General features: G+C 42.2%; 2 protein-coding genes across 5 annotated transcripts; both read left to right on the top strand.

Moving 5' to 3' along the window:
• Positions 1–7,950: 7,950 nt before the first annotated feature.
• Trim13 (tripartite motif containing 13) lies at positions 7,951–15,522 on the top strand. 4 transcript variants are annotated; one of them, XM_021181932.1, is made up of 3 exons: positions 7,951–8,008; positions 9,280–9,381; positions 14,288–15,522. In XM_021181932.1, the coding sequence occupies exon 3, from the start codon at positions 14,294–14,296 to the stop codon at positions 15,515–15,517; it is 1,224 nt and encodes a 407-aa protein (XP_021037591.1). In that variant the 5' UTR covers positions 7,951–8,008; positions 9,280–9,381; positions 14,288–14,293; the 3' UTR covers positions 15,518–15,522. The 4 variants fall into 4 exon arrangements, with proteins under 4 accessions (XP_021037591.1, XP_021037592.1, XP_021037593.1 ...); XM_021181933.2 differs by lacking the exon at positions 7,951–8,008 and adding an exon at positions 8,992–9,057; XM_021181934.2 differs by lacking the exon at positions 7,951–8,008 and adding an exon at positions 9,058–9,075.
• A 699-nt stretch (positions 15,523–16,221) lies between these two features.
• Kcnrg (potassium channel regulator) lies at positions 16,222–22,700 on the top strand. Its single transcript, XM_021182488.2, has 2 exons — positions 16,222–17,738; positions 21,500–22,700. The coding sequence occupies exons 1-2, from the start codon at positions 17,131–17,133 to the stop codon at positions 21,732–21,734; spliced, it is 843 nt and encodes a 280-aa protein (XP_021038147.1). The 5' UTR covers positions 16,222–17,130; the 3' UTR covers positions 21,735–22,700.
• Positions 22,701–22,758: the final 58 nt, after the last annotated feature.

Raw genomic sequence — 22,758 nt, forward strand, 5'->3', positions numbered from 1 at the left:
AAGACAGCTACAGTGTACTCATACATGAAATAAAATAACTAGGAATGCTCCTCCTTCAGTTGCTATTTTGCATAATAATTTTGAGGAGTATCAGTGTTAATTCTTCTCTGAAGGTCTGGTAGGATTCTGCCCTGAACCTGTCTGGCCCTAATTTGTTTGTTTTGGGGTTTTGGTTTGGTTTTTTGGGGGTGGTGGTGGTGTTTGTTTGTTTTTCATTTTGCTTGGGAGACTTCATTGCTGCTTCAATTTCACTCTGGGTTATAGGTCTGTTTACATTTATGATTTTCTAATTTGTAGTACATCTGAAGAGAGGCTTCCTGGAGACTCCAGAGGACACCCTTTCTATTCTCACGTTTGCATAATTTCCTGTTTTTCTGAATTGCTTCACTTTGGAGAATTAGTTGTGGGCTCTGTTTCCGGCTTTGTCTGAACAACTCCTCCTCATTATTAATCCACAAACCTCTTTATTCACCAGATGTTTAATAAGGGCCTGCTCTTTGCCCGCTGGCCTATGAGACACAGACATAATGTTCCTGTGCAGAGATTACATAGTGACGATTGTTCCATGGTGTGTCAGGTAAGTGGCATTGCCACTTGGAAAATTCAAGTAAATGAAGCAGTGATGGAGAACCGGCATCATCAAATAGCAGGTGGGGAATACGGGCGGAGAAGAGGCAGTGTCCAATGGAAGGCTGGTCACAGATGGAGACTGTGTCTCTGTAGACCTGGGTGCTTCTTTTGGAAACATTCCTTCCTTAAAAGAGGTTTCTAAACCCAGACCCAGAGTGCTACAGCTGCAGAAGGCATGTGTCTCCTTCCAAATGTAAGGAAACCATGAATAGTCTGAGGACTGCTTCCATATTGAAACTGACTGACCTGCTAAGTCCTATCTGTTAACAGGAATTTTAACAGGAATTTTGGGGTAAGGTGTCCATGTATCCCAGAGAGTCACAGAGGTCTCATTAAGATCAGTTAGAGGCAGGGAAACATCTGGCCTGTTACTTTCCTTTTATTTTATTTTTTTTTTAAGATTTATTTATTATAATACATAAGTACACTGTAGCAATCTTCAGATGCGCCAGAAGAGGGCATCAGATCTCATTACGGGTGGTTGTGAGCCACCATGTGGTTGCTGGGATTTGAACTCAGGACCTTCCTTCGGAAGAGCAGTCAAGTGGTCTTAACCACTGAGCCATCTCGCCAGCTCGCCTGTTACTTTCCTAATCTGTGAAGTTTGCGTCTCTGAAGGTGGGATCCTTGTGGCTAACTAGAAGGCTGTGTTGTGTGGCAGGGTGGCTTGCCCTGCTTTGCTGTCACTGATGTTTAGAGACTGAGTCCCAAATCTTAACTTACCATTCACTATGACAGAGTGAAGGAGAATGACAGACACAAGCCAAAGTGCTAGCTGGACACAGAGGAGGCTAGGACTTTGCACACAGTCACTCCTGATGGTACACTGGTGTTGAACTGAGATACCTATAGATGCTTTCATGGTCCCACCCTCTAAGGGATGACAAGCAACACGCAGATGGGGTGGTCAAGTCATGTTGTAGCTGTTACTGTCCGCTAGTTTCTAAGTGTAGCTGAGAACTAAGAACCTCTTTGAAAAATACCAGGAATGGAAAGACCTTTTTTTCTCTCTTCCTGTTCCACCTTGTACTTTGGTAACAGACCTCTGTGGGGCTCAAGTGTTTCTGAGGAGATAAGTATAGTTGGTAGGTGCCAAGATGACAGGAAACCCCAAGGCTAGGCTGAGACCCCAGCATGAAGTAAGCCAGACCACAGAGTCCATGTGCTCAAGTTTATTTCTTTGTTACTTTCCAGCCTGGTGAAACTCAAACTGGCAATAATTTAAGGATAATTGGTATTATTTAAGAATATCTATTCCCAGGTCTCCACTGCAAGTCTTCTGACTCCAAGTTCTGGGGAGTTCTGTTTATTTAAAATAGTGCCAAGGATACAGCTCTATGATATTGCAAGGTTACAGAAGGTTACAGGGGATATTCCTTTAGGGCATGCATATATATATATATATATATATATATATATATATTGTGTGTGTGTTGCTCTGCTAATTAAGGTTGAAGTTGAAGTCATGAGGAAAGGGGATAAAATTTGAAATGTAAATAAAGACATTATCTAATTTTAAAAATGAAAAAAGAGGGGCTGGTGAGATGGCTCAGTGGGTAAGAGCACTGACTGCTCTTCCAAAGGTCCAGAGTTCAAATCCCAGCAACCACATGGTGGCTCACAACCATCTGTAATGAGATCTGATGGCCTCTTCTGGTGTGTCTAAAGACAGCTACAGTGTACTTACATATAATAATAAATAAATCTTTAAAAAAATGAAAAAAGAAGAAAAAGATTAACTTTGTGCACTGAGCTGAGCTTAGAAACAATAAACTTATGAAATTTAATGAAATTTTAAATCTGAAACAAAAAAGGTTGACGTCTACCATGTCTGAAGAGTCTTCTGAGCTTGCTACAAAATGGAGGACTCCCTTCACTAGCGGGGCTTCTCCTTTTCTGACCTTTAACCCACATATGCGTTTACCTGCAAACTTTCTAGTAGCTTTCGATTCCAGGTTCAACTTCCTTTCTCCCGATCAGAAGCTATTCAGCTAGCACTGGAGATTCCGGGATGATTTCCTGTGCGAACGAGGCATCTGGGTACCTGAAAGCCTTCAGATAGTGACATTTGCCTCAGCCTTTATTCCTACCCCCGCCCCCAACTATATAACCCTTGAATGACCTCAAGTAAAATTGATCTGTGTCCCCCACAGCTAGCCGGTCCTGTGTTACCATTTTCATACAAACTCACAGGGCTTCTTGAAGCCCCTCCCCCCATCATTTCTTCCATTTGTCCTCATTGACAGGTATCTGCGGAAGGTCCCTCTGTTTGTGTATTTGTGTGCAGCCGTGTGTATGTGGAAGCCAGAGGTTGATGTGGGGTATCTTTCTTGATCACTCCCCACCTTATGAACTGTTGACTCAAAAAATGTAACTCTACTTCAAAGGGGACAAGAGAGTTTATTCTGGAACTAGAGATGATTGACCCTGGCCTAGGAACACAGGTTACCTCAAATTCCATATTTCAGTGTGGTAACAGTTTGATGAAGCTTTTACAGTAACAACAAAGAAATCATGGTACTTTTCAAAGACATTTGTAGTAGAGCCTTAGATATTGTCTAAATAATCTTAGCCCTTTGGTTGGTGTAAACTAGGGTTTGTTAACTCTTTGAAGGTATTTATCTTTTAGGCACAGGATGTTAGATGACAACCAGGCCCAGGTGAGTAGGGGTGGCTGTCACAGAGATGAAGATGATCAAGGGAGACTGTTACCAAACTCTGGATAATGTGTTTCTATTAACCTATAGTAATGTTCCATTTTACAGAGAAAGGCATCCTGGGATCTGGTGTAGATGAGATGGAGTGGTAGGTGGGAAAGTGCTTCAGGAGGGAGGGATAACTAGTAAAATTAATAAGGAAGAAACTTCTGGATCTTATCATTAAAACCTATTAGCCTTTATAATCCAGGTTTTGACTGTTTTTAATTGCCATTAATGTGACATATTAAGAGTAATATACCGCCGGGCGTGGTGGCGCACGCCTTTAATCCCAGCACTCGGGAGGCAGAGGCAGGCGGATTTCTGAGTTCGAGGCCAGCCTGGTCTACAAAGTGAGTGCCAGGACAGCCAGGGCTACACAGAGAAACCCTGTCTCGAAAAACCAAAAAAAAAAAAAAAAGAGTAATATACCAAACGTTAAAATAATCAAGAACAGTGCCTGGCCTAGTGAGATAAGGGTAACAAAGAAGACGGGCATTTGAAGAACCAAAATGTACACACTAAAAAATACATGAAACAACTAGACTAAGACTGAGAGGGAGGGGAGAGAGAGAGACTTGTTCCCAGTGCCCACACCAGGCCAACATGGTCTACAGGGCGAACTCCAACCAACCAATCAATCAATCAATCAAAAATAAAATCTTCAGGAGACTAGACTGATTCTATGTCCCCTGTATTACAGTCACATACACTCCATGCCTCCTCCAATGAACAACCACATGGACGGATAAGCTGAAATAATAACCCTTCCCTCCCCAGGTTGCTTTTGTTATGCTGTTCATCACAGCAATAGAAACTCAACTACGACAGTTAGGGGGTTGGGGTTTTGTTGTTTCGGTTTTTGAACTTTGCGAATGTTTCTGTATGTTGGGATTAGTTTTTGAATTCTATCTTTTCCGACAGCATCTCAGGCAGAAGTCTCCCAAGCTCTGCATACTTTTCCAATCTTCTTCTGTCCTGGGGGTGGCTAGCAAGAGATCATCTTGCTTATGTTGGAATATTTAAACAGCCTGCTAAGTTTTAATTTTTGTTTTTCTTCTGTTCAGCTTGATTGTACAGTTATAACCTAATGTTGAGTGGCTAGCTCTAACTCTTAGAAAAAAATTAGTCTTGAATTTTTAAATTATCTTAATTCTTATCCATGGATACTGGGTTGATCTGTTGTTTTATATTGGTATTATATCAGATTTAATTTGGAGAAGTGGAAAACTACACAGTAGAAGAAATTAGAGAGTAATATAGTATTTTTAAATTTCTTTAAACAAGATTGTCTTTTTTTTTTTTTTCCTAGACAGGGTTTCTTTGTGTAGCCCTGGCTGTCCTGGAACTCACTCTGTAGACCAGGCTGGCCTAGAACTCAGAAATCTGCCTGCCTCTGCCTCCCAGTGCTAGGATTAAAGGCGTGTGCCACCATTTTCTGGCCTGTTGTTTTTTATTAATGTGCCAATATTTTTAAAGATTTATTTATTTATTTTATATGTGAGTACACTATAGTTGTACAGATGGTTGTGAGCATTCATGTATTTATTATTATACATAGTACACTGTAGCTGTCTTCTGATGCACCAGAAGAGGGCGTCAGATCTCATTATGGGTAGTTGTGAGCCATCATGTGGTAGCTGGGATTTGAACTCAGGACCTTCAGAAGAACAGTCAGTGCTCTTACACACCGAGCCAGCCCCAGTCAGAGCTTTCTTACAGAGATAACCAAATCTTACTTCTTACCTAAACTACATAGAATTGGAAATGAGACTTTAGAAGAAAGCTCTTTGTGCCTGGTTCCTGAGAATTTGAGAAGTCACCAGATCCCCTGGAGCTGGAGTCACAGATATTTGTGAGCCACCATGAAGATGCCAGGAATCAACCTGGTCCTCTGCAAGAGCAACTTAGGAAGGGCTCTAAACTGCCCAGCCATCTCTCTGGCTGTGTATCTAATCTTTTAAAAGTATTTTTAAATTGAAATTAAAGACTCCTGATTAGCTGGGTGGTGGTGGCACAACATTAATCTCAGCAGTCAGGAAGCAGAGGCAGGTGGACCTCTGCATATAAGGCCAGTCTGGTCTACAGAGTGAGTTCCAGGATAGCCAGGGCTACATAGAGAAACCCTGTCTCGAAAAATAAACACAATCAAACAAGCAAATAAGCAAACAAAAACTCACATTAATTCCCCCAAAGAAAGATTCAGGGCCATTAATCCCCTCTACTCGGTTACCCAAGTGTTCATATTGATCATCTTCTCTTTGTCCTTGGCGTACTGGTCATGTGGGCCAAGTTTACTTAGGCTGTTGGGGCAATTGGGGTTAGAACCTTTTCCCTCGGGCTGGTGAGATAGCTCATCAGGTAAGAGCACCGACATCTGACTCCCTCTTCGGGTGTGTCTGAAGACAGCTACAGTGTACTTATTCATAATAATAAACAAAAAAATCTTTTTTTTTTTGTTCTTTTTTTTGTTTTTCGAGACAAGGTTTCTCTGTATAGCCCTGGCTGTCCTGGAACTCACTTTGTAGACCAGGCTGGCCTCAAACTCAAAAATCTGCCTGCTTCTGCCTCCTGAGTGCTGGGATTAAAGGTGTGCGCCACCACTGCCTGACACAAAAAATCTTAAAAAAAAAAAAAAAAAAGAACCTTTCCCTTAAACTTTTACTTTTACTATAAGCCAAAAGGAGGCTGGGCCAGTTTAACCACTTTGTTTACATGGACACAAGCCAACTTAGTATTGGGTGAATGATATAAAAAACATAACATGTACATTTCATATATGAATAATCATACATAAAGATAGATGTTTTTAAAGACCAAAATGGGATGCTGTGATCTGTTTGGATTCTGTCTCCTGCAATCATCACTGTAAAAGGGATTTTCTCAAGGATCCTCAGCGAGCACAGATATCCATGACTCAACATGTAACCCAACGTTAACCAGAGCCTCACATTATCAGTTTTATATGAGGCACCTCCGCCATCGCTGGGATTAAGGAAAGGATAGTGTCCTCATCTGGGTTAGGGTGGGTAGCTTTATTTCTGATCCTTACAGTCACCTGGGGACATTCTTCCAAGTGAAGCCTTGGAGCTGGCCTTTGCCGTAAACACTGACATCTGTCACCATGGGTTGCCATCTCTTTCCTGCCATTCTCCCAGGAAGAGCATTTCAAACTCTCTGTGTGTTGTCCTCAATCCTCCTCTGCCCTTCACAGTGGAATAAAGACTGGCCTGTGTGACTGAGTAGGTCAGCAAGCTTTCCAAGTCCCAGTTTCCCCCACAGTGATCGCTCCCCAACAGCATCTGCTACAGTCTTTGTGCAAAGCAAACACATCCTACGAACACTTCATCCTCACATACCTACTTCTAGTCTCAGCTCCAGACATGGATTTCTCTTTTTCTAAAGCCATCACCATCAGTGCCATGACTGGAAAGATTCTAGTCATTTTCAAGGCTCAATTTCCTTTTCTTCTTTTTGTATTTTAAAATTTAATTAAAAAGGGATAGATCTGTGTACATGCGTCTTCCTGGAGTACCTCACTGATTTATACATGTATAGACATCAGGGTAAGTACACTAGTCCGATTTGTGATAGTCTCCACCCTTTTGAAATTTACAGTGTGTCATTGTTACCTGGTGCTCATGGACTGTGGGGCAGGGCTCAGCTTGTTCTTTTCAGGACTTGTTAGGACGACGCCCAGCCCTGGGCATTCAGGTTCTTTCCCCAGTTTATGCCGCTTTTTCCTGTTTCTTCTCCCAGGCTGTAAGGATGGATATCTATCCCCTCTTTCATGCCTGCTGTCAGACACTGCCTACTCAGCAGCTCTATCACTGTGACTGTCATGTCTTTGCCACATGACTGCATTTTAAATTGCTATGACCTATAGCAATGCTTTCCTTGGCATTTGATTATCGGTGAGGAAGAACTGCTTTCCTTGTGATTATTAGCCATTTATATTTTTACAGGCTTTTTGTGTGATTGTTCTTGGGCTTGATCAATCCGGGGTTTTGAAATCAATGGGAAAGCACTCGACCACTGATTGAGCCACACCCCAAGCCTCCTCATTCAGTCATCTTTTTTTTTTTTCTTCGAGACAGGGTTTCTCGGTATAGCCCTGGCTGTCCTGGAACTCACTCTGTAGACCAGGGTGGCCTTGAACTCAGAAATCTGCCTGCCTGTTCCAAGACAGCCAAAGCTATACAGAGAAATCCTGTCTCAAAAAATCAAAAACAAAACAAAACAAAACAAAACCCTGTTAGCAAACCATCAAAGCCTAGGTAGATATTGTGTTATCAGTTGCAGTTAGGTGTGTCCTAACAAGAAGCAGCTTGGCTGTGCCTCAGGAAACTTCCTTAGGTAAGAACGCTAAGGCAAATTGCTTGGGAGAAGTCTTGTGGTCTTTTCTCTGACCTGAGGCAGTGTCGGTTGGGTGGCCCTGAGCCACTGTAAAGGTGAAGTGGTTTGGCTCCTACGGACTTGTCTTGGAGCCCCTCCCCCCATCTTGGTGGTGAAGTGGTTCAGCCTGCCAAGGGTGTAGGGGAGGAGCTAGAGGCTTCTTTTTATAGCCGTTGGATGGAGGCCCCCACTCCTTTGTTTTTTGGCCTTTATGGAAGGAGCTTCAGTTAAGAGATAGGGGTCATCCTTTGCGTTTGGGCTAACAGTGGAGTACAGGCAGGACTCAGGTAAAACGGAAATCTAGGAAAGGGCGCTAAGGAGCCCTGCTGGGTTTGGAGGAACTCAAGAGAAAAGTAGATTAGCTCCATAGAGTGACAAGTTTCTAAAGAGCTGGAAGTTTAGTTGTAGGATTAGGCTTATAAATAGTATATATTTTGTATATAGTTTAGAAAATGAAGCTACCTCCCCGAGCTAGCAGGTTTTTACCCCAGTTTACGTTTCACGTGTCTTTATTGGTATACATAAACGGTTACACGTGCCCTTGGAATTTGAGGAAACCCTCCACAGCTGCGGCTTGGTTTTCCACCTTGTAGAAAACCTGTTCATTTAGAGGATAAGGCTCTTGGTTCCACTGTAACGTTCTCGTGAGGACTAAATTAGAAATTACAGGGATTGGTTTAGCCGGGACCACAGGCAATGGGGGGAAGGGGGCAAGAGGGGCTTTTCCATGACTTGGAACCGCGCTTTCCCCAAATTTGCTCTCCTAAAGGCCCAGGCCTACCCAAGCAGGAGTAGACGTGCTCCTCCAGCACACATCAGCCTGCATTTACCTCGGGCTTTCAAGTTTGGATAGGAACCATCTTTTTCATCCTCTGTAACCACGGTCTCCGCATAGGAGGTGGAAATAAGGAAGTCAGGGCGAGATATTTTATTTTATTTTGGCTTTTCTTTATTCTTTCTTTCTTTCTTGAGATATTTTAAAACCAGTTAAAAGTTCCTGCCTCTGAGGGGGACCGTAGTAGTGCCTTTCTGTACATACAGTTGGGTCAATGGTGTTCTACTTAGAGATCGCCGGGCCCGCTGGGTCCTGAAAAGCAGGCAAAGTGGTGTGAAGGGTTGGGCTGTGTTTTTGTATTTGTTGTTCCTGAAAAATGCAAGTAACAACAACAACAAAAAAATACAGCAATCCAAACTCGGCGCGTGGGCGTCACCAGAGCACTTACCCAGAGGCTGGGCGACCTAGGCGGTGCGCAGGCGCGGGACAGCGGGAAGCAGAGGGCGTGGTCGCCGTGTCCATTTTGCACCGGCGCAACCGGGCCCCAGTTGGCTGGTGGAGGTGAGCAGTGTGCTCCGGGTAGGAACCGGGGGCCCGGAATCGCTGGCCCCGCGCCCGCGGCCGGGGAACACCTGCGTGGGCGGTGACGGGCGGCACGGCTTGGCGGCAGCGGTGCTACTGTCGCGGTCGGGAAGGTCCGCGGGCCGCTGGGGAGGCCCCCTGGCCAGGAGGGGTCCAAGAATGAGCTCTGTGCGTGTGACACTCTTTCTCCTTTCTCTACAGTGTTCTCCAGTTTTACCGTCAAAACGTGAGGGAAAACGAACTGGCTCTCTCCACAGAAAATATAATAAGCTTGCTAAAAGCATATACTTGCCTGGAACAAAGGTAAACCGTATTATTTTTCTTTATGTTCTGGTATTTATGAAGGGGAAAAATACCCGATTTTATTAGTCCTAGGACCATTCCAGATGGAAATACAAAGAATAAATATATCTTCACCACCTCCTTTAATAATAGGTGACCTTTGTTCTTTTCATATTTCAAAACTCATGGATTCAAAAATCCATGCTTGCCATTCTTTTTTTTTTTTTTGGCAACTACTATAGATAATTTAATAAAAGTATGCTCTAAAGGAATCAAAGGGATCCAGCAGCATTTCTTCTGTGTGGTTTGTCTTAGTTATCCAGCTACTGGGACTGTAGAACAGGGCTGTAGATTCCTGCAGCTTTCTAGACATTTGTATGAGGAGTGCTTTTAAAACAGAATGTCAATATATAGGCATTCTTTGTGCTAGGACTCAATGGGGCTGTTAATCAATTATGCCCCCCCCCTTTTTTTTTTGCTTTAAATTACACCTTGGAGTATGCTATCACAGTCTACCCGGGAATTACACCTCTGCCCTATTTAATGCTAAGCACCAGTTTCACACAGCCTAATATCACCTGAAAACAATCTGAACTGAGTAATTGTTTTTCAGATTGGTCTGTGGATATGCCTTCATTTACACTGGGCACACTGTGGGCAGCTCTATCTTTAGGCTGATGAACCAGCTAAGCAGGAGCCCATTATAGACAGGCAGCCATCCACATTCTTGATGGTGTCTGCTGCACTTTCTGGTTGGGAGTGGGATCCATGGTGGAAGGCATTGTTGTGGGGAATAGTGAGCAGTTTGTTTTGCCTTGAGTTCCTGCCCTGACTTACCTCAGTGATGGATTGTAACCTTCAAGTGTCAGTTGATTTTGGTCAGTGTTTTACACTGAAAGTAACAGGTCCAGGCCCAGAAGACCCATGTCTTCAGCCTTCCTTCCTAACTGTTCTTTCCATCCGTGTATTTTCTGGTAGGTCTGGAAATTGCTCACACTGGGCAAGTGCTTTCAGTGAGCTGCAACCTCAGCCCTGCTCTGTGCAAAAGTGAAAGGGTATCTGACCCACCCCAGTTCATGCTTCCTTGTTTCTGGTACCCTAGTTGTATTTATTTTCAAGTAATATGAAGATAGTATTGTAAAGATCCTCATTTTATAAAAGATAAAACATATTTGTGAAAACTATAAGAGATTTTTAGAACTCTATGGAGTAAACTTTGTTTTGTGAATAACTTTGTTTTGGGAATATATCCCAGTGCCTTTAGCATGCTAAGTACACCTCTGCCATTAGCATATTCTCAGCTCCTAACATAGGAAAATCATCTTTTTTTCCCCCTTTTCCTTTTTGTGACAGTTTCCTAGTTAGACCAGGCTGGCCTTGAACTAACACAACTATCTGCCTTCCTCTGCATTCAGAGTGCTGGGTTTGGCTTAAGGTGTCTGCCACGATGCCTGGGTTAGAATACTAAGTTTTTGACTTACTTTCTGGGTAGTTTTGAATCCTAGAAGTTTGCAAATTCAAGGTCTGTTCTTTGGTGATAGAAGGGCAAGGAGAGTCAGGCCCCATGTTTTTCCTCCGGAAGTTGGGGGGTTGGTTAGCTACTTTGGGTTTAAGCCCAGAACTTACATTTTATTCCTGCCCCTTTGTTCTCAAGATACGTGATGCGTGCTTCTAGTAACTGACTTAAGTTGGTTTACTTTTTAAGTCCAGGCGAAAACTGTAACAATGAGACCTGTTCAGTGTTTGCTAAGGTGAGGACATATGTGGAGAGGCGGAGTGTTTTAGAAACCAGGATCTGTTTGTACAAACTTGTGTGTGTGCTTGTGCGTGTGTGTGTGTGTGTGTGTGTGTGTGTGTGTGTAGGTGGGTGGATGGGTGGGTGCCCACATGTGCGCACATGACTGGTATATACACCCCCCACACCCCCACACACCATTTTTACTTTTTTTTTTAAGACAGGGTGGCTATGTAGACCAAGTTCAGGTTATCAGTCTTCCTCCCAAGTGCTGGGATTAAAGACATGTGCCACCATGTGCAGCCATATACACTCTGTTTAGAAGAACACCTGACAATCCCTTTCAAGTTGGGTGTCAGTGGTACACGCTCTTCATCCCAGCACTAGGGAGGCAGAGGCAGGTTGATCTTTGAGTTTCAGGCCAGCCTAGTCTACAAAGTGAGTTCCAGGACAGCCAGGGCTACACAGAAAAACCCTGTCTCAAGAAAACAACAAGAAAGCATAGCTGAGCCGGGCGGTGGTGGCGCACGCCTTTGATCCCAGCACTTGGGAGGCAGAGGCAGGCGGATTTCTGAGTTCGAGGCCAGCCTGGTCTACAAAGTGAGTTCCAGGACAGCCAGAGCTATACAGAGAAACCCTGTCTCGAAAAAAAAAAAAAAAAAAGAAAAGAAAGCATAGCTGAGTCAGCAAGCGATCCCACTGCAAACAAGGAAAGGTGGAGAAGACTGAGGAAAGACACCAGTGCTGGCCTCAGCCTTCTGCAGGCAGTGTACATGCACTGCACACACATGCCACAGAGAGAATTAGTGTGCCTGGGCATGTGCACTGCTCAGTGGTATGCTCTGCTCATCGTGTGCACTGCTGAGCTTAATCCCTAACTCCAACCACAGATGGTTGTCTGATGGCCAGTAGAGTGCCAAGTATTCCATCCTAGTTTGTTATTTTGGTAATATTTTTGTATCCCTCAGTCACCTGAATAGAGAAATACTTATTACTGATTTTGGAGGTCTTAGAGGTTAAGGTACATTAGCAAATTTGAATTGAGTACTATATATAATATACTACATATATAAATATACATTAGTACTATATTAGAAATGAAATCTGAGGTCTCTAAAACATGTTAAACTCATTTAAAGCAACACTGATAAAAGTCATTGTATGTTACCAAAAAAATAATTTAGTAAAAATAGCTCCCCTACTTTGAAAAAGGCGGCATTCTTTTTAGATTGACAGCTTTCTGTCTTTGGGGGACTTGGGAATGCTGCACTGGTGGTTAGCCTAGGGCATGTCAAGGGTGCTTGCTAACAGCTTTTGAGCTGTTACCAGCTCTGGGTATTTTGTTTGATTGAAAATAACTGTTCTAATTATTTTGATACACGCACAAGAAAAATCTGGTGTTACACAGATTTGTAGTTGATAAAGGGAGTAGAAATGTTTTGAGATAATTTGTTGTTCTTCTTCAATACTGTAACCAAATCTCAACAAATAGTATTTTTGTCATACAGTAGCGTATGAGATCATACTTATTTTTTATTTCTGCAGTATTGGGAATTGAACTCAGGGTCTTGACAAGTGCTCTCCCACTGAGCCACACTATATTTTAAACAAGTCTTCTCTCTATGATTTATAACATTATTACCGAGACCGCCAAACATTGACATATTTCATTATATAATCCCCAATAACCCTCGCATTTGTTAACTTTACTATTTATCAGCATCTTTAATGGGAAGATTATAAGTACATTTTGCAAAAATTTAAATTTTAACATAAAAACCCAGCCTTTTCCCTTTTCATGGTCCAGAAGTATTGTGTTCCTGGAAGTACCCAGCTCATTTTATTCATTTTCAGGATTTGTCAGCTACCTAAATCTACATACTGCTGGCTTCCATTGTTTTCCTAATAACAGCAGCTGTCTCAGCTTGTAGCGGAGTCACGTGAGCCTGTACTCCTTTCTGACCGCACCCACTGGCCACACAAGTGCCTTTGTGTATAGTTAAGTATTCAAGAACAAGGATTTGATAAAATGAGTAATTTTTGCAGCTTCATCAAGCTTTTATTATTTGTTTCTGAAATGGGGTCTCATGATCCAGACTGGGTTGGTACTTGCTTTGAAGCCTTGTTGGCCTTGCGCTGATATCCTTCTTTCTCTGTCTTTCTGAGTATTGGGATTATAGGTGTGTGCTTTAGTCAGCCTCTTTGATTAATCACACAACAGTTCTCATTGGAAAGCTCCTCCCCCTTCCGTTTGTGTGCTCTGGAAGAACACTGATTGGGTAGTGGCACAGCTCAGTGCTTCTTATAGACTTGTTTGATTCCCGTTAAAGTTCCAGCAGTGTCTACCTAGCTTCTGTAGCTTTGACACAGTTGGTAAATGTCAGTCGGTGTAGCCCATCATTATGAGAATGCTTTTGGCTTCACTAGCTCTCTGGAAGAGGAACACATAGGTTTCTGCCCGAGAGAGAGATGTAACATAGAAGAGATAGGATGAGTTTGATTGTTACAACCAACCAATAGAAATATAAAAATTCTCCCAGGCATCAACAGTGAAAATCTACCTCATTTAATTCTCTAGTCAAGGTTGCCCTACAACTCTTGTGCTTCTTACACTATGAATCAAAGTGGTCAAGGCCACTCCTTTCCACCCTCTGATTTGCCCACAAGCCCTTTGATACCAGTTTGTGGGAGGACATTAAACTAGTTGATGTGGATAAATTGTAATCTTGTCTTTGAAATAAAAAATATGCTCGTTTCCAGTAAAAGCTAGAAGAGAGTGCATGCTTGGGTTTATATGTGTGCTTCTGTCTTTAAGTAGCATACCATTTCATATTTGTGGGCCCGAAGTAAAGAGCCCATTCTGTCACAGACAGTGAGACTCTTTGTTTCCGACTTCTAGTAGTCAGCTCTGTTTTAAAACAATGTTGGGTCCCGTTGGCTCAGTTTGCGGTTGTCCCAGGCCTAACCCTGTTTCAGCAAAGGCTGTTGTTGGGAGGCTGTCACAAAGGCCTTGTGTGCAGGAGTGCTCTTGTCCCAGTGAGTTAAATGTGCCTCAGCATCCAGGCCTTCCCCAAGTGTCTCCCATATATTCTTCGGTTGTTTCAGGAGGAGATCATTTTATTGGGAAAGAGGATGTTTTCTACTGATTCCAGAGTGGCTCACCAGAACTAAACGTTTCTTTCTCGGTGGCAGGATGTGATGGAGCTGCTTGAGGAAGACCTCACGTGCCCAATTTGCTGCAGTTTGTTTGATGACCCCCGAGTGTTGCCCTGCTCACACAACTTCTGCAAAAAATGCTTAGAAGGGCTCTTAGAGGGGAATGTGAGGAATTCCCTGTGGAGACCATCTCCATTCAAGTGTCCTACCTGCCGTAAGGAAACCTCAGCTACTGGAGTCAATAGTCTGCAGGTCAATTACTCCCTAAAGGGTATCGTGGAGAAATACAACAAAATCAAGATTTCTCCCAAAATGCCAGTGTGTAAAGGACATTTGGGGCAGCCTCTCAACATTTTCTGTGTAACTGATATGCAGCTGATTTGTGGGATCTGTGCTACTCGAGGCGAACACACCAAGCATGTCTTCTCCTCTATTGAAGATGCCTACGCTCGAGAAAGGAATGCCTTTGAGTCCCTCTTTCAGAGTTTTGAGACTTGGCGCCGGGGAGATGCTCTTTCCCGCTTGGATACTTTAGAAACAAACAAGAGGAAAGCCCTCCAGTTACTCACGAAGGATTCAGATAAAGTAAAGGAGTTTTTTGAGAAGTTACAGCACACCTTGGATCAAAAGAAGAATGAAATCCTGTCTGACTTTGAAACTATGAAGCTTGCAGTTATGCAGACCTATGACCCGGAGATCAACAAAATCAACACTATTCTACAGGAGCAGCGGATGGCCTTCAACATTGCTGAGGCTTTCAAAGATGTCTCAGAACCTATTATATTTTTGCAACAGATGCAAGAGTTCAGGGAGAAAATCAAAGTAATCAAGGAAACTCCTTTGCCACATTCTAATTTGCCCACAAGCCCTTTAATGAAGAACTTTGATACCAGTCAGTGGGGAGACATTAAACTAGTTGATGTGGATAAACTGTCTTTGCCTCAAGACACAGGTGTGCTCACTAGCAAGATTCCCTGGTACCCCTATCTGCTGCTCATGATGGTAGTTTTACTGGGTCTCCTCATATTCTTTGGCCCCACTGTATTCCTGGAGTGGTCTCCACTTGATGAATTGGCAACTTGGAAAGACTATCTTTCAAGCTTCAATTCTTACCTGACTAAATCAGCTGATTTTATAGAACAATCGGTTTTTTACTGGGAACAGATGACAGATGGGTTTTTCATTTTGGGTGAAAGAGTAAAAAATGTTAGTTTGGTGGCACTGAACAATGTAGCAGAATTTATATGCAAATACAAACTATTATAAAGTCTATCAATTACACAGTTCTGCTTCTTGATGGGATTGTTGGAGAACACAGGAATAATTCAGATCTGATCAAGATTTCAGTCTATTTCTTTTTAAAATATTTCTTTAATGTCATTTGAAGTTTAGTAGTCCTAAACCTTCCCTTCCTTCTTAAAGACAGTTTTAAAATAAATATTGTTTCTCTAAATTGGCTGAGTTTGTGCTGTGATAAGAGGAAGGGGGTGTGTCTGTATCTCATTGGTGATCCCTTAAGTCTGGAACTTTGAAACCAACTACGACAAGAAATAAGCAAGAGAGCCAGCAAGTGAGGTGAGAGCACACCTGAGCTAACACCACCTCTGTAACATAGAGTATGTGAGTTCACACTACATCTGTGAGTTAGAGCACACCTGAGCTAACACCAAATCGTGGATGCAGGTAATGGAGTGCTGAGTCAGCAAGTGTACTGTGAAGGCAAAGATGCTCTTCTGACTGAAAATTTTAAAACAAGGAAAGACCATAAAACATTGGATTCCCAAGTTGGTTTTAGAGGAGTTATTAATTTCTTGTGACAGTATCTTGTATATCTTTCCCTCTTCTATTTTTGACAAGCTTCATCTAGTAGAGTCTCACAAGTATTGGAATCACAATGACCTTTGTCCTTGTGAATTTTTCACTAAAGTACACTTTAATGTGCATAAGCTGCGCATGTGGGAAGGGCAGGAGTTGGGAAAGCCATCTTTTAACTGGTACCTAATGTTGGGATTGTGTTGCAAAGTGTCACCTTAACTGTATAAGCAACCCAGTTGACTATTCCTGCAGAAATTCAAGTGTAGTAAGACTACCCTGACAATCTGTGTTAATAGAAGAGACCATTTGTTAGCCACCAGGTGAGGCTGATGCTATCCTCTCTGCTCACTAAGAGAGAGAATGATGCTCACAGGACAGAAGTACTGACTCTTCTCTCCTTGCTTAGAAGTCAAATGAAAACAAAATAACCCACCCTTAACTGCTTTTAGTCAGCCTTGTTTTTCTCATGAATAGAATAGGCTCTTGAAGGCCCACGGAGTGAAATGGATTTTAGCCAAATCTGGGCCTCATCCTTCAGTTTTGGTGGAGAAGAGGGATGAGAAGCTGGCCCAGGAAAGTGTCTGCTGTACCCAACCAGCCATGAGATGGTGCTGCGCATTCTTAACATGAGTCACGATCTAGCTATTAAATTACTAAGGGGGTTCTAAAACCAGATAGTGTTTTCTATAAATTTTATCTTGGCCACAAGGGCGTGGCAAATGTCTGCAGAGAGAGTGGTTTTCTGCTCCTGATTACATTGAAATACTGGTTTACTTTAGGGTTTCAATGGAGAATGATTTCTTCAGTGCTGGAGACAGCAGGAGACAGGAAGAAAGGGATCTATTTGAAAACATGAGATATACTGACATTCTGTTTCACTTGCTGCTCTTTCAATTTACATACTTCAAGTTCCCAAGCAACTCACACTTGCAAACACAGCTATGGATACACTATTTGTCTTGACAATAGTTACCTTGGAATTTACATCTAGTTTTCTATCTCCACTCCCCTGTTTCCTAATCATATAAAGCGTGGATGGTAGCAGGTTGAGTTAGAGAGTTTTTATGAGTCTGTGTTATTGGTCTGTAGCCACTAGTGTGAAGCTAGGCAGGATGAGTGGTCAGGACCTAGTCACTTTGAATGTGGGAGGGAGGATATTCACAATGAGGCTCTCTACCCTCAAGCAGTTCCCTGCCTCTCGCTTGGCAGGCATGTTAGATGGCAGAGACCAAGAGTTCAAGACAGTTGATGGCCAGATTTTTGTGGACAGAGATGGTGCTTTATTTAGTTTCATTTTAGATTTTTTGAGAAATCATGAGCTTCTGTTACCCTCGGACTTTTCAGACCATCATAGGCTTCAGAGAGAGGCTCTTTTCTATGAACTTGATTCTCTTGTTGATCTCTTAAGCCAATCCCTGCTCCAATCAAGATCTGCTGTCATGGAGGTCCATTTCCTAAACCAAAATACTCAAGCCTTCTTCAGAGTGTTTGGCTCTTGCAGCAAAACAATCGAGATGCTAAGTGGGAGGATTACAATGTTTGTGGAGCGACCCACAGCACTGCCCGGGAACAGGAACTCCCCTCTGGCTTTACCTCCACAAAGACCTTCTCACCACGATCTGCTTTTCCACTGTGGCTCCGATGGCACTGCTGAGAACCAAGCTGGAGTCAGGTATTTTGAATGCTGAAGCATCTCCTCTATTCCAGTTTTCTGACATTTTCTCTCCAAATTGAAAATTCTTTATGCCTAATTAAAACTCCTCTTGGCAAAAGAAAAAAAAAAGTTTAGACTAATGTTCAATAGAACAAGTAGTCATTTTCTAAACGTGGACACTTACAGACTAAGGTACTGTTGAACAGGTAATAAACCAGCCCTGCCCAGGGAAACTAGAAACTGCTCTGTGTGGTTACAACCGAAACTGATTCTGTGGATTATATTCCATTGCTAAGGAATGGTTTAGAATGATTCAGTTTGCTGCTTTTCTTCAGTGGAGAAGAATATTTTTATGCAGGTGAGGACCACCGCCACACCTGCCTCTGCTGGAATCAAAGGTTGATTTCTGCCCTGTAGTCAGAGACACACTACCTCACCCCCTGTTAAAAATGTCTTAGTGCTGTGTACCATTATTATCAACTGTGAAAGTTGGTTTTAATTTTTAGAAGGAAAATAGTTTTCATGCATTCATTATTTAGAGTATTTAAAAGCAAGTCACTTTTGGAAGAGAGACACATTTTAGCCTGTACAGTAGCCATCAGGGAGAGCCTTCCTCCACAGGATGCCCCTTAGTCTCAGCTACCAACTAGAGGACAGTGGGCAGTGTACCTAAGTGTATACACTTCCTTATTTCTTGGTCTTCCAAATAAATTGAAACATTTTGGAAATGAGTACCAATCAAATAGACCATGAAGAAAAAGATCCTTTTACCAAACTTTTAAATTTTGTTCTTTATTTTCACTGGGGAGGAAATACTTAAGTAAGAGGAATAATAATAAAGACACATATAGGTGAAAAGATGTCTTGGAAATAATAAATTATCTTCAGAAACAAGATTAGAAACTGAGGGTGGATCATTGCATATATACTGTACCAAGTGACTCCTGACCTTCTTCTTCTGATTTTTTTTTTTTTTTTTTTTTGGTTTTTTTGAGGCAGGGTTTCTCTGTGTAGTCCCAGCTGTCCTGGAACTCACTTTGTAGACCCGGCTGGCCTCGAACTTAGAAATCCGCCTCCCTCTGCCTCCCGAGTGCTGGGATTAAAGACATGTGCCACCATGCCCGGCTTGACTCCTAGCTTTTTGTTACATGTTTGGAACAGCGAAGACTTATTTATTTTCAACTCAATCTTAAAAAGAGACATTAAATTTTCATAACAGGTAATTTTTTGAGATGGGTCTCCTAGCCCTGGTTGGCCTTGAGTGTCATCCTCCTGCATCTGCCTTCTGAGTATGAGATTATAGCCCTCACCCAGCTTGTGGTGGGATTTTTGGTTGTTTGAAGTTTGAAGTTTCTTCTGGAGTTTAATTTACAGAGTGCCAGTTTCAGGATAGATATAGAATCTATAAAATGACATGAACAAGCCAGGCAGTGGTGGCGCACTCCTTTAATCCCAGCACTTGGGAGGCAGAGACATGTGGATTTCTGAGTTCGAGGCCAGCCTGGTCTACAGAGTGAGTTCCAGGACAGCCAGGGCTTCACAGAGAAACCCTGTCTCGACACCCCTCTCCCAAAATTGACATGAACATGAATGGTGATTGAGTATATGACTAGTTGGCCATGACTTATCTTAGCTAGTTTTTGGTCTTGTTTGTTCAGATGTTTTAGATGGTGGATGTGATAGAATAAGCCTGGCTGGCTTCAGTGTGTTGGTAGGTCTCTCGGGTTCTTGGTTTGTATCTTTAGATGTCCATTCATGTGACAATATACTTTAGATGTCCATCCATGAGACAATATACTTTAGATGTCTATCCATGAGACAATATACTTTAGATGTCCATCCATGTGACAATATACTTTAGATGCCCATCCATGTGACAATACACTTTAGTTCAAGTTATGGCCTCAGGATTCTAGAGTTTCTTCTGTAGCCATTTTCTGATCTCTCCTTTTTTAAACTAGATGAAAAAGCATAGTTGCCCTTAAATTTTTTTAAAAAACTAAGGTGTGGGGGAGGGGGGGGGAGGTGTGGTGATAGTGCTTAGTGGGAGAGTCCCTTGCCTGGGGTGCACTGCGAAGCCTTGGGCTCTATCTGCAGCACTAGAAATGCAAGCTCCCATTCTCCTTTTCTTTAGTTCATCCATTTCTTATATGTATGAGATCCTTTTCAATTTGACCTCAGAGGGAATCAGATACAGTAGTTTTAGCTCAGTGAGTTATTGTAAGAACATTCTACTTTTTTGTAAGTACCTACTACTTGCTATTTGTATCCTAGTCCTCCTATGATAGGCTGCGACTTTCTGACAAATGTTTCTAGGTTGTAGAATTTACGTCTGAACTTGGAAGATGAAGTGCTTTACTACTGTTAAAATTTTGTACCAAACACAATAAACCTTGCTTGAAATGTGCTTTGTAGCTTGATAATTTTTAGCTGGTTGTTGTTTTCTTTGCCAGTAAAAAGTTTCTGAACTTGGCCTCTAGTAGTCACCATTTCAGCCATGCCCTCAGTTCATGGCTAGGGCTGTGCTCAAACATTGTTTTACCCCCTTGAAACTATAGAGTGTCTACCTGACACTAACCTAAGCCTCATTTCACAGTTTTAGAACAGTGGGAAGTCACAAAAATATCCTTGATGACAGATACTTTCTGTGCTATAATGCCATCATTAAAGCAAACGTGGGTATATGTGCTGACATTGTAGAATACTTAGTGGGTAGGTAAAGGGTTTTGCATTTTCAATCAGATTTTGACTACTATATTTTCTCTTCAATAACAGGTAGCTATTGATGAAAAGATAGCAATAAATTGGAGCCTTAGCATTTTGTACCTTCAGATTTTAACCTGAAAAGACTGGTTGACAGGAATAAATCTCAAATTACAATGGCAGTACTAATGAATGATTAGAGTTCGTGGAAAATTATAAAAATACAGTGTTAGCAGAAACAAATCAATTTAGTCAAATTGGGTTAAAGAGAAATGAAAAACTGGAAATGTGTTACTCTATATTAACAACAACAACAAAAAAGTTTAATTCTTTGACCAAGTTGACCAATCCAGAAAATTTCAATGAAAAAGCTGACATTTTCAACTATATTCTTAAATGTAATTGAGGTGAGTCGGAAGCATGGTAATATTCAGTTACTGATTTAAATTTGAAAATGAAGACTCAAAAGAAAATCTGTTTTTAAAAAAAGATCATGAGCCAGGCAAGGCAGGATGGCCTAAGTCTTTAATCCTAGCACTTGGGAAGGAGAGGCAGGCAAATCTGAAGGTGACTCTGAAGCCAGCATAGGCTGGGCATGGTGGTGGCTCACACCTTTAATCCCAGCACTTGCGAGGCAGAGGCAGGCGGATTTCTGAGTTCGAGGCCAGTCTGGTCTACAGAGTGAGTTCTAGGACAGCCAGGGCTATACAGAGAAACCCTGTCACAAAAAACAAAACAAAACAAACAAACAAAAAGAAGCCAGTATGGTCTATGAAATGAAGTCCAGCCTGGGATACAAAGACTGTATAAAAAAAACAAACAAAAAAAGGTGTTGCCAAGCCTGGGGTGCACATCTGTAATACTAGCATTTTGTTTGAGGCAGAAGGATCATGAATTTGAGGCAATCATGGTACACAGTATAACTCTCTCAAACAAAACAAAACGAAACAAAAAAACCAACAACGAAAACAGAAGAGAAAGGTAGGATGCCTTTATTTGAGGGTGTGAATAATTTCTATGTGTAGTTTTGTTATTAAAGGAATGCTTTGTAATTGATTACTTCTTTTATGCCTCAGGTACATTTCCATAAAGCCTGATAATCGAAAATTGGCCAACGGAACAAATGTCTTGGGCCTACTGGTGGACACTTTATTAAAGGAAGGCTTTCATCTGGTCAGCACTAGAACACCGGCCTCTGGAGAAAAAAGTGAATGTTATGTCTTTGAAAGGATAAAAAGCCCTCAAGTCCTTGGGATGAGTAAAACACCCAAATCAGAAATTACCACCATGCCAGCACCATCTCAGAAGTGACACTGTTCTTTGGACATTCCATATCGGGGGCTGTCTGTCAGATCTGTACTGTGTAACTTTGGGTTCCTCGAGCAGTGCTTAAAGCCACAGTGCCTCTTCTCTTAAATCAGCACTGGACTTTGTGCTCTGGCCCTTGCTTCTTTTGCCATGAACCCTCATAGTTTTTAGAAATGGGCTCTGGACTTGGACTGTGTCTAATCCTAGTTTAGTCATTTATTAGCTATGTGACTTAATTGAGACATTTCTGTGTTTTAATTTTTATCTATTAACTAGGGACAAAAAAAAGTAGCTCCCCTCACAGGCCTATGAGGAGGTGGTTAAAGGAGACAAAGTTCTCATTATGTTGCCCGGCATGTGGTAGGCATTCAGTAACTGTTATTAATGATAATGATCATGGGTCACTTGCTTTCAAACCCCTCTCTTCTCCAGGGCCTTGTTTTCTCCCTTGCCTTTTGCTTCTCTGCAGTGTCAGTGCCTTAGAGTTCTATTGCTATAAGGAGACACCATGACCATGGCAATGTCATGTTTTTATAAGGAAAACATTTAATTGTGGCTGGCTTACAGTTTCAGAGATTTAGTTCATTATCATCACAGTGGTCAGCATGGTAGTATCCAGATGGACAAGGTGCTGGAAAAGCCAAGAGTTCTAAATCTTGATCCTTAGACAACAGAAGGAAACTGTATCACCCTGAGCATAGCTTGAGCATAGGAGACTTCAAAGCCCACCTCCATAGGGACATGCTTCCTCAAACAAGGCCACACCTCCTAGTAGTCCCTACTCCCTATGGGCCAAGCGTTCAAACACATGAGTCTATTGGGAGCCACACCTATTGAAACCACCAGTCAGTGATTGAACCCTCATGCATACAAAGTAAGCCCTCTATGACTATGATTGTACTCCTCAGCAGATGATCCTTCTGTATAGACATATATCATCATAAAACCAGGTTTCAAGCCGGGTGGTGGTGGCGCACGCCTTTAATCCCAGCACTTGGGAGGCAGAGGCAGGCGGATTTCTGAGTTC

Source organism: Mus caroli, chromosome 14 (assembly GCF_900094665.2).
Source record: "Mus caroli chromosome 14, CAROLI_EIJ_v1.1, whole genome shotgun sequence".
NCBI classification, from domain to species: domain Eukaryota; kingdom Metazoa; phylum Chordata; class Mammalia; order Rodentia; family Muridae; genus Mus; species Mus caroli.

Bases quoted from the DNA above. Each gene is read 5' to 3' on its own strand.
- Trim13 (XM_021181932.1), top strand. From the start codon at position 14,294: ATGGAGCTGCTTGAGGAAGACCTCACGTGCCCAATTTGCTGCAGTTTG.
- Kcnrg (XM_021182488.2), top strand. From the start codon at position 17,131: ATGAGTCTGTGTTATTGGTCTGTAGCCACTAGTGTGAAGCTAGGCAGG. The intron at 17,739-21,499 runs GTATTTTGAATG...TTTATGCCTCAG, and splicing joins GAGAACCAAGCTGGAGTCAG to GTACATTTCCATAAAGCCTG.